The sequence below is a fragment of the Pseudorasbora parva genome, chromosome 3 (genome assembly GCF_024679245.1).
Source record: "Pseudorasbora parva isolate DD20220531a chromosome 3, ASM2467924v1, whole genome shotgun sequence".
NCBI classification, from domain to species: Eukaryota; Metazoa; Chordata; class Actinopteri; order Cypriniformes; family Gobionidae; genus Pseudorasbora; species Pseudorasbora parva.
The window spans coordinates 36,190,498-36,202,942 of NC_090174.1; the positions used below are offsets into that span (position 1 = coordinate 36,190,498).

Sequence of the window (12,445 nt, forward strand, 5' to 3'; positions counted from 1 at the left end):
AAAAAAAGCTTACCACAATTAATATTTTAAGAAATAAAAATCTATAGTTTTAATAGATTGTTCAACTGTTTGGGAAGTGTTTGTCATGTTTTGACAATAAAGGATAGTTTAAAACCACAGTTAACTTACTGTTTTCTACATCTTTCACTCAGGAGCAAAAATATGCCTATAAACTTTAAAGAAATAAAGATTTGACATTTAATGTGATATTTATCGATATCGACTGATATGGAAAATTATATTGCGATCATTTTTTTGGGCCAGATCGCCCAGCTCTACTCTCCACCCGTAAATTAGCCAGTTAACGATGACGTCTCAGGTAAAAAGTGGAAGACAGGGCAATAACAGTGGGTTTGGGGAAAAGAAGATGAGCACCCATAAGAAGCACATCATTTCATGTGTGGAATTAATTGTTGGCATTGTAGCTTTCTTGGCAGTAGCATGTTGTGATTTTTAACATATAAAAAACAACATATAGTGTTTTTTCGGTAAAACAATTGGTTAACAGGAATTTTCTTTACTATACAGGTAATAACTGTAACTGACTTACATTTAATGTAATTTTTCAGTAAAATACTGTTACATTTACAGTTTTCATTAAGTCATTTTACAATTTACAGTGAAAAACCTTATTTGACATTCGCAGAATTCCATGCATGACAGTTTACATTTGATATATTTGTTGAAATAACTGTTTCTTTGTATTTTTTCATTAGGGTATTCAGTACATTAGGGTTTTATTTTACATCTGATAATTGTTAAATTGTTCTTTTACTTTTTTACTTTGTCGTGTGTTTCCATGATGGTTTATGTGAATGACCCTGTGTGCTTTTTATGTTAGCCAGCTTTTCCACAAAAAAAAGCTGTGCAGCACCATGCAATCACTAGAATGGCCACGATTCTCTCAGATTCACTCTGTTCCTCCACTGCCTCCTCTCTCAATCTTTCATAACGTGCTTACTCTTCTTTTTTTTTTTGCACTCTGAGACTCTTTTCGAACCATTGGATGGCTCAGACACACTTACAGAAAGCCAATACTAACACATTTAGAGTTATGGAAAGAGTAGAAGGATTTATGGCAAAACATCCTCCTCTTCCATTTTCTCTGTACAAATAATCTGTTTTCCTTTCAACGCTCACTGCCACCTGAGATCTATAATTGGAAATAAACAAGTGATGCACGTACATGCAGTTTGTGTTGACCAGTTTTGACTGCTTTTTTACAAAACAAAAGGGCAGTGAGACAGAGAGAATTTGTGACATTGAAATTGCCGGAGAGCAAAACTCTGCCTCAGCCGATTGCAAACAGTCTTCAGAAAGCACACGAGCAAAACGCACACTTGCTGTCGTGCACATGGTAACGGCATGCTATTTCACACACTCTTAGCATATGCCGCTCACGCTCTGAAGGACTAACTACAGAAACTGGCAATGAACAGGCAAGAGAGCACGTCCAGCGACTTCCTCTCAGGTAAACACCTCTGAGCGGTGGCACCCTTAATCTGATTTTCTTCTCTCTGTATCCTTCTTTGCTGGCTCACCCCGTCTTTGTCTTTAACGGACTATCTTTTTGTGAAACTGGCCAGTCCAGGCTTGTTTTGTGTGTGAGTTCAGTGTTTATACTGATGCAAAACAGTTTCTTCTCAATGTTGTGGTTGCAAATTTTCAACAGGTGTGTTTTCATTGTTATGCATTCAAATATAATGCACAATATTCACTGTAAAAGGCTTTATTGACACTTCACATTCTGTTATATTTGATTTAAGTAGGTTTGTTGTTGCTTCTTTTTTGTCAGTAGTGTACATTAGGAGTTTTGTGTTACATTTTCTATTATTTAGTAAATGTTTATTGCATTATTGTAGTATTTTAGTCTGAGTATTGGCCACGGTTTATGGACCATTCGTCATTTGGCTTTTTACCACCTGTATGGCAGTTATCAGTATGTTTTAGTTATAATATATATTTTAGATTTTGAATTGTACAGTTATTACAATTGTACAATTATTACAACAATTGTACACGTTGTACAATATACAAACACCAATATGCCGTCGTGTAATACTAAAAACATCATCACCATCATATTTTATTGGGAGTTTTTCTTCCCGTAGTTTAACAGGATGTAGTTTAAGTGGGGTTGTTTGTGCTGACATAAAATAAGCAAGAAACAATAGATTAGTACCTCAGCAGGACAGCAGAAAAACCCATGATGTAAACCAAAAAACAAACACACATGAAGTGATCCATATGCATGCGATGCATCTGAGTGTATGCATGACACTTATGAATGAGATACAACAAGCTGATTTCATGCATAATGAATATCCGTAGTAATGAATGTTGAATAGTGTGACCGTAAACGTACACATGAAATTGTGGTCCACGTGTTTTGTAGACAAATATCCCTGATCTTTGGAGCCTGAAGTACAGTAGAACAGAACACATGCAGACCCGAGCAGCTGGAGGAAGAGAGAGAGAGAGAGAAAACAGATCAGCTGCTGTATTACTCTCTGACCTACTTAGAAGAATTTCATCATAGATTTCTTTCCAAGCTTTTGTTCAGTAATTGGTTGCATACAGTCATAATGAAGTAATTAATGTATGGCTCTCTTGTGCTCATGTAAAACTTGCACTGTATAGTGAAATGGAAAGTTCATATTAGCTGCTGTAGGACTTACTGGATGAATGTAAATATAATTTTGGTGTGTGAGATTATGTAATATTAATTTGATAATTTTGGTCAAAATCAGATGAAGTGGCACATTTCTATTAAGAACATTCCTAATGGTTATCTTTTGTTATTAGAAACTAAAGGTAACATTTTGAGGAATCAATGCTTTGCCTTTCTGTTTGTCTTTATGTGCGGACGCCGTGTTAAATCAGTATGCTGTGTGTGTTTGTTTTTTTTCTAAGGATTTCCTCTTTTTCATGCAGTATAACATTATTTAGAGCTTAGGGTTTTAGTTTTTCAATCCCCTGCACTGTATTATCAGACTTGGTTTTGGTATTGGATAAAGTAACATTTGCAGGCAAATACAAACATGATTTGTTTGATTATTGTGTCTTCTATTCATTCCTGATCTGATGAAGGATATGTATTCACATTGTCTATCAGATCTAATTATGCTCTCCTACAATCACAAATGTTAATTCTTTAGCTGCTTCACAGAATTCTCATTAAATCTCATACAAATTGCTGAGTCGGTGTAAAGCAGTGCTTCTGTTCTGATATGGTGAATTATGTTGTTTATTAAAGACTGAATAACAGTTCAGGCATATACTGAAATTGAATAATGGTTATCTGCATAACAGCAAGTTTTTTTTATTTTTTTTATCTTTTATCTTAACACATCTAAGCTTTTCATTATTAAGAATAAAATAGATGTCTTAAAGGGCCAGAACCTATTATACCTTTTTTCAAAGTCTTGATTTTGTTTTTGGGGTCTACTGGTAGGTTTCATTTCTTGATTTCTCACATATCTTAAATTGTTTCAGCACCTCTCTTCCCAGTCTGTCAGTAACACTCTGTTTAGTAACGGTCTCTATGAAGCCCTTACTTCTGAGAAGTGTAATGTGCTCTGATTGGTCAGCTGGACCAGTGTGTTGTGAATGGTCAAAGAAATCCAGCATTTTTCGCAAATGTCACTCCCCTTACCGTAACGGCGAGTTTCAACTCACTGCTAACACAACTCAACCAGCCCCCGCTTTTTTTTGTTGCTTTGGTGTAGGCCTTGGATGGAAATTAGGAATGACGTGATGTGTACTTTCCCGGAAGAAAGCTCAATTTTACGATCGAGGCATTTCAGGGATTTCAGAAACTGTGCTTACTGTTCTAGAGAATAACTCTGTTTGGAGTGACTTTGTGCTTTGAAACTTTGCAGACATTTTTCATGATTAAACAGCAACAATACACACTAAAGAAAGTTTAAAATGTAAAAAAAAAAAAAAAAAAACTAACATAATAGGACACCTTTAAGACCCTGAGCACAAGAAATTCTGGGTTTAATTCTGAGGGAACAATAATGTTTGACAGATTGTTGGGATTGTACAGGATTTTGCGCTGCTTCCTCGTTCTATGTGAAGGAAATGCCCAATTACTTCTCTTTGTCCAAGTGCAGCCTGCAATACTAAAGCTTCAATGCTCTTTCCTAATTATCTGTTTGTTTGTTTTTGCAGTAGCACAAGTAATGTATTTATTAGTGCTGAACTGGTAGTATGTTAAATGTGAGTTACTTTGGTACATTTCCCACAGGGAATATGTTTGTTTTATTTGTTAAATATATATTTGTGTAAATGTTTGTTTGTTGGTGGGAATGAGACGTATTGTTTTGTGAGTGATATTTTATCCTTGTTGAGATGGCATATAAATAGTGCAAATTACTTTGGTTTGATTTTACTGTATGGATTCAGCAGTTGTTAGATCTTCCTCAGGGAAACTTTCTCTGTGGTTGCAAGTGTTCAAATCCAAATAAGCCCAGGTGCCGAATTAAACAGAGAGGAATCTACTTAGTGAGTCTGTTTTTGTTTTTAATTTAAAAGTGCATTATTGGAAGAGACACTTTAATAAAATTATTGATAATTCTAAAGGAAATATCCACTATAAAAGGACAACATTTCTCACTTGGTTTTGATAAAGAGGCATTTAAACCTTAATGTTGGACCGTAGAGACTGGCAGGTTCCAGCCAATAAGGACGAGATACACTCCTCTGTGTCTCCTTCATGTCACACTTGCAATCTATCTCTTTTTTTCGGTCTCTCTCTTGTGCCATTTGAGGGTTTAAGCTTCGTTTCTCCACCCCTCCCTTGTGTGCATGTTATTGCACTGATAAGAGCTTCACTTTGGCAGTGGAATAAAGTAATCTCCTATTTGATGTAACCACATCGAGAATGGATTTAGCAGATTGAAAGGAAAAGGCTATATATCTAAAATTATTAAGGTCTTATAACAGAACCGCCATAAATTATTTGATTAAAATCACAGCAGTGGTCATTTTGAAGTGTTTATTTAGAGAAGCAGAACACTGCCTGCTAAGATAAAGAGACCAATTTCCCCCCCAATAAAAGTGTGAAGCCGTAAGCCATTAAATGACACTTTACAGTAACTGAGCATAAGACCAGGCACTAATATCTTGACAGGAGATGACATGGAGCAGTATATATCGCGTTTAATTACATACCTTGTGCACCGGGTCACTGCTCAGTTTAAGCAACAACATCCTGTCAGGAATCATGGACCTGGTGTACTGAGGAGTTAGTGGAGCTGGAATGCTCAAGAACTCAAATCAATTAAAACACTATCAGGCAGAAACAGAACAACCGAGCTTAGTGCAACAATAGCGGACAAATTACCAAAGGAAACTAAGGGCTAAGTTCACACTGTCAGTCCAAATCCGATTGGAAAGTTATCGATGTCCGCACTGTGTATTGCAACTGTTCAGACTCGATTTGTGTGTCAATGCAGCTCTTTTGTTTTCTGGAGTGTCTGCATTGGTTTATATGGCAATGACGTTGCGTTGGTAGGCGAGTCACAAGCCAAAAACAGCAGCAACAACCACAACATAGAGGGGTTCGCAATACAGATCTCGTCTTATTTACAACATGACATTGTGCAGTCACCACACGCTGGACTACTGCGTCTTCTGAGGCAGCGGCAGAATTGTATGAGGCTGGTATGAGTGGCTTTATTCCGTGCTGTCGTTTAATGAGATTTCAAAACATGTCCCCATTAGAGTGCAGATCGGGCCGCATTTTTCTGTCCGAGCCCGGCCCGCGTCCGACAGAGTAGTAACCAAACCCGACCCAAGCCCGACGAGCATTAAGATACTTCTCTCAAACTGTATGGTTCCTAAACTGCAACATGGGATCTATTTACATAATCTCTCCATCAAAGTTTAGGCTAATCAACGTTTTATGCAGAAAAAGGATTGCATCATCAACTGTGGATGGCTTCAAGGCTGTCCTCTTCTTCTCGATGGTCTTGCCAGCAGCGCTGAAGTTGCGCTCGTTGCTACTGCTGCGGATGCCGCGGGCAATATGCACACACGTGTTGCGCGTTGTTGTCACAGCGACATAAACTAATTTCCGCACACAGGAAGACGGATGTTAGGGTAATATTTTACATTTATTTTAATCACAAAAACAAACCATTGCATGAAGTTAAACAGGCCAATTGGCTACTTACATAATAAGCTGTTTTAAATTTAAAATGCCCAATGCCTTATCGAGCTGACGTGACCGAGCCCAACCCGAACCGAACGTCATTTCTAAATATCTGTCCGAACCCGGCCCGGCCCATCGGGTACCGGTGGGACCCGTCGGGCTCGGGTCGGGTATCCATCTTCTAGTCCCTATTTTATTTTCTACTTGACCGGCACTTCGCAACTGCACAACCTTGTTTCTGCAGCATCTTTCAGCATATTCCCTATAAAAACGTCTGAGGTTTACGCTTTACTTGGCGTAAGAAAGTCACATAAACCATGCAAAATCTGATCAGAGCATCAGACTGAAATGGCACATCTATACATTACACGGAAGGCACCGGAGGAAGCGAAGATAGAGCAACTGAAGACCAAGTTGGAACAAAGGAAATGAGGAGCCCGACAGAGCCGAAGGGATAGAGGGACGAGGCGCAGGTGCATGACCGGACGTCCATGGCACATTTAGAGCGACAACTGACCAAGGTGGAGCAGGGTGCATGAGGAAGCCTGGTGGAGCCAAGGGGATGACAACCCCAAGTAGAGCCAAGGAAGGGAGCAGCCATAGTGGAGCTGACTGCTCGACAGGCACAAGGATTTTTTTGGAGCTACTGCACTATAAAACAAATTTGTTGGTTCAACTTAAAAAAGTAAGTAACCTGGTTGCCTTAAAATTTTGAGTTTATTGCAATTACAAATTTGAGTTGATGCAATGAAGGAAATTTGTTTAATAAATAGAAACTCAAAATATTATTGTATCTAAACCACATAAAAAATTTGATAAATCATGAAAATAGCACTATTTGGCATGTTTCCCTGCGTCATCAAAAATAAAACACACAATTACCCAATATGCTTACAAAATCTTTTAATATTATTTTAATAAAGGTTGTCGAATCTCAAAAAATGTTCATTTTATTAACTCAAATGTTTTATTTCAATTAACTCAAAATGTTAAGGCAACCAGGTAACTTAACAAAAAAAAAAATGTTTTACAGTGTGGGTTCGATTATCCAGTATACTTGCTACAAATACAAAGTAAAATGTTATTGTTTAATTTAATAATTAATTTGCTTGTTTGTAGTTGTCTATATAGTTTTGAATTGCATTGCATTGCTGCCTATATCTAAAGCATTTAAATTCAGTCACTTATAGGTTTCCAGTTTAGTTCTTGTAGTCTATATAAAGTAAATTTATATCAAAGTAGTTGTCAGGCACTTTTGGCATGGAATATGGCATTAATGTAATATTCTTGTTTCTAGATTGTGGTTTGTTTTTCTTGTTGGTTCTTTGAAGAGAACAGATTGGCCATTTTAAAAGTACTTCTATCTTGGGAGAAAAGTCACTGCTTCTAGCAATTTGTAACTGGCCATATGCTCCCCTTTCTAAAGCAGTGTGTGTGGGTTTGTATGCACGATAGATGTGTAATGTTGTCTTACATGTTCAGCTCTCTGAGCTGTGCGTGTCTGTGTGTGTCCCTTCAAAGGGGTATGTAATTTAGTGTAATGCTCATTATCGAGCAGGCGTTGATTTGGGCACAGTGTCCAGCATTCGAAATGCTACTGCAATGTTAATTATATCTGCACAATAACATTGAATTAAAAGATAAGAGTTCTCTTTTTTATCACAAGATTACAGGATGCAATAGTCTTGTACAAACACTCTCACATACGCCTACAAAAACTCACACAACAAATCTTGCTTATGCTTACAATAATGGGGATGGTAATAACATTGACCAAAACATGAGAAATGTGGAAAATGATGCATAATTTTTTCACTCAAGCACTCATTCACATACATCGATTGAACTGTATATTTTTAGTGAAATAAATGAAAAGCTTGTATTATCTTGTGTATGTTTTCATTGAACAATAATGGAATCAAGTCTAAAGGCCATGTCATATCTTTAATTGTCAGACGTGGATGCCTGAATAAAATAAAAAATCATATTAAAATACTAATCTCTCTCTTGCTTATTGCATATCTGAAGGGTTCATATTTCTAAATGCCTCTTTCCTTCAAATATAATTTCAAGTTGACAAAGAAATTCTAGCAAATGACACAAGTTTTGGGGAAGTTGATGACTGTGCTCTCCAACTCATTACGTTTCTGGCCATCTGCATCTTCAACCATCAAGAACGCAGAGATTGAGGCGTTTTTCATCAGATTAAGGGCTCTTGAATAGGTTATTTGGATACTCACCTCAGATAAAGATGTACTGTTGCTCAGATATCGCTTTTTCATAGCGCATATAGAGACCAGTGAAACTATTGCTGGCACACAGCTGCCATCTCAATTTGGATGTTTTGATGATTCATTTAAATTTAGTTTGACTTATAATTATTTTATGCTCTAAGGTAAAGTAAAAAAAAAAATGCACACACTACCATTCCAAAGGTTTGTTGTCTAGCTTTGCCATCACAGGAATTCATTCATTTTAAAATACAAATTGAAAACAGTTATTTTAAAATAATTGCAGCTTTGGTGAAATCTTACTGACCACAAACTATTGAATGGTAGTGTCTTAATTTTGGAAGATGTCTCTTTCCTCTGGACTCACACATAAGTCATGTTTTTTAGACTTCCTAAGCCCTGAACCTGTGCTCTACATTGGATGGATGCTGTTTCCATTGAGCCATTTGAAGGTTTAATGTGTCATTTTGGTCTGTTTGATTTTGTGTAACAGTTGGTTTTATAGTCTGCCTAATGTTTTGACCTGTTCAAGATTGGAGCAAGAAAGTGTGAAAGATCAAACCATCTCATATTCATATTCACTGTTACACTGATTAAAATGTTATAAAACAAAACATTAATCTGTTCATTTTCAGAGCTACAGTGCTGTGAGAGCACCCATGGACACGGTTTCCAATCGTAAAGCACAGTCAGCAAGTGTAACAGCTAAACTTCAACTCATTAATTATTTGTCTGTTAAATGCCTTTTACCTCCATTCAGCATGAGAAATGGAGGTTCACCATGAATGTGAATGAGAACAGAGTCCAGCAGACTTGTTCAATGTTCTGAAACAAGATGAGATTGTTAACATTCCATGCGGCACATCACTGTCTCCATATGAGATGCATGCAAAAAAGCAACGCTATGATAATATAATGTGGTAATTCACTTTACTTACATTCTCTATATCAAACTCAAATTAACATTGGAATATCTCTTGCTCACTCTGTGCAATATTTGTTAATCTTGTTGTCGCAAGCGATGACGAACAAGGGGGCTCATTACCATATAAATGTGTTTCAGGCGCTCTTGTTTTATTTGGAAGACGTGTCTGCTGCAGGTTCAGGAGCAGTTTGCTTTGTATATCTCTCAGGATTTAGTTTGACCTTTGTAAATAGAGGAGTAGATTGAAAGTCACAGGCCAGTCTGTAAATACATGGTTCAGGTACTTTTTTGTTGTCATTATCATCATTCTCTTTTTCTTTTTCTTTTTTTCCTTCTTTCTGTCAGATATGAGGGGTCCTTCAGGCCACTGGATGTCATATGGTCACCCGTGTGCTGAACATGCTGTGTGGAACCCCAAATTCTGTGTGGTCACCGACTATCAAATGCTGCTGCTGGACAGAGAGGAGGTATTGAGCACACAGATACAGAGAGAGCCTTTTCTCATTTTTAACACATGCCCCTATATATTTTAACACATGCCCTTAATCAAGTGGATAGTGTTAAATACAAGTGTAAACAGAGTTTGTAGCAACTCATAAGGTACAAAGCATAATGTAATAACTGCGCAACATTTTTTGTCATACGATCACTGAAACCACATTCCACAGTTTCAGTATGCTGAAAAAATCACATACAAACACATTTGGTTAATATAGTTGCTTGATTAAAATAACCAAATAGGGCTGGGCGATACAGATCATAACTCTTTTTTTTGTTGAATGGCTATACACGGTATATATATTCTGGAAATTTCTGTTTTTCTGTTTGGAAAGTATTTATTTAATAATTATTTTATTTTACATCCTGCCCTAAAAACAATGTTGATATTGAAGGCTATACAGGGTGTGCAGAATTATTAGGCAAGTTGTATTTTTGAGGATTCATTTTATTATTGAACAACAACCATGTTCTCAATGAACACAAAAATCTCATTAATATCAAAGCTGAATATTTTTGGAAGTTTTAGTTTTTAGTTTTTAGTTTTTTAGCTATTGTAGGGGGATATCCGTGTGTGCAGGTGACTATTACTGTGCATAATTATTAGGCAACTTAACAAAAAACAAATTTATACCCATTTCAATTATTTATTTTTACCAGTGAAACCAATATAACATCTCAACATTCACAAATATACATTTCTGACATTCAAAAACCAAACAAAAACAAATCAGTGACCAATATAGCCACCTTTCTTTGCAAGGACACTCAAAAGCCTGCCATCCATGGATTCTGTCAGTGTTTTGATCTGTTCACCATCAACATTGCGTGCAGCAGCAACCACAGCCTCCCAGACACTGTTCAGAGAGGTGTACTGTTTTCCCTCCTTGTAAATCGCACATTTGATGATTATTGCAGTTATTTTGCGCCTTGGTTTTTCCACACGCTTCTTGCGACCCTGTTGACTATTTTGAATGAAACGCTTGATTGTTCGATGATCACGCTTCAGAAGCTTGGCTATTTAAAGACTGCTGCATCCCTCTGCAATATATCTCACTATTTTTGACTTTTCTGAGCCTGTCAAGTCCTTCTTTTGACCCATTTTGCCAAAGGAAAGGAAGTTGCCTAATAATTATGCACACCTGATATAGGGTGTTGATGTCATTGGACCACACCCCTTCTCATCACAGAGATGCACATCACCTAATATGCTTAATTGGTAGTAGGCTTTCCAGCCTATACAGCTTGGAGTAAGACAACATGCATAACGAGGATGATGTGGTCAAAATACTCATTTGCCTAATAATTCTGCACTCCCTGTAAACAAATACAGTGAATGTAATGTAGGCTATGCAATATATGTGCAAAAATGGGGTTTACAAACTAAAAACAAAATTAATAATTTTGTTTTTAAATTCATTAAACTAAAAATGAAAACAAAAGCATTTTAGCCTATATTTGATTACCCCATTATAATGGTCACTTTCATAAAATGGCACATTTATTTCCAACAACAAATATTTTAGAATGTATACTTTAGTCAGAATGATTGCGTTCCTAATCTATTGCGCTCCGTCTGTTTGGCGTGAATCCGCATGCTGGCTCTCATTGACGGAAGCCTGATTTTTTTTAACGGAGATTCACTTGCAGAAGGTTCGTCTTTCCTGATAGCAAAATGGACATATTTGCAGGACTTTCTAACATATACAGATGGAGAATATACCTGAGGAAAGCAGCACATTTCAAATGCATTAAACACAGTCAGTCAGCACAAGTATCTCTCAGAAACATCTGACAGGGCAAGCTGCTTTAAACTATAGTCTACATGTTAACTATATCATACCAGTTATTTTAAAGCCCTTAAAGTCGATCTTATTTACTTTGTTAGCACATATTACAGTTCTTAGTGTGAACAATTAACCCATGCAAGTTAAAAAAAATTGTTTGCCATGGTAATCTTTAATCAAATTCTGAAAAGTTACTTCCATTCTGGAAACGGCGTTCCTTCCCAGCTGATGCCATTTTGACGGCTTGCGCTTTAAAATGCATAACCACTCCCCTTGAACCGTTTGTCTGCTATGAGCGAGAGATGGAGAGGAGGTGAAACCCTGCCCTCTGTTCAATATCACGTTCCATTTGGAAATACATCACAGCACTGACTCAATGGCTACTTCCGGTTCACTGGGACTTTAATATAAAGCATGTGTCTTGTTTAGGACAAATTGTATCTCACTCTGCGTACTCCAATATTTTTCAGATGCGTTCGTGTCAATCTACCATTTATCGATATAAAAGGCATTGCCTTATTCCATATGGTTTATAAAAAGTATATCGATATATATGTACAAACTCGATATACTGGCCAGTCCTATAACCAAGTATTTTGCTGTAAATGTCTTGTTTATGGTGAGATTTGTTCTTCTTTGCACTTTGCAAGGAAACAATGACTATAAATTACACTTTCATTTTGTATTTTTTGCGCAGAAACAAGTTTGAAATGTAAAACAAAAAAAATACAGAGAGGAAAAAGAAAGGAAGAGGGAAGTATTATCTGCTGGTTGTGAGATTGAACCAGTGCAAGCACATGAGAGCGAATAGCGTGTAGCTGTGTGTAGTTTGTCACCGTGACAT

The 12,445-nt window shown here is 36.9% G+C and overlaps 1 protein-coding gene across 2 annotated transcripts in view; it reads left to right on the top strand.

Annotated features, from left to right (window-relative positions):
* dab2ipb (DAB2 interacting protein b) overlaps positions 1 to 12,445 on the top strand; it is a 194,197-nt gene that overhangs the window by 13,692 nt on the left and 168,060 nt on the right. Inside the window, exons 1-2 of one of the 2 annotated variants that reach the window (XM_067438637.1) lie at positions 1,417 to 1,471; positions 9,662 to 9,783. In XM_067438637.1, the coding sequence (XP_067294738.1) occupies positions 1,432 to 1,471; positions 9,662 to 9,783 (162 nt within the window). In that variant the 5' untranslated portion in view covers positions 1,417 to 1,431. Of the gene's footprint in view, positions 1 to 1,416; positions 1,472 to 9,661; positions 9,784 to 12,445 lie in introns of those variants that run through there. The other variant, XM_067438636.1, reaches the window with a different exon arrangement.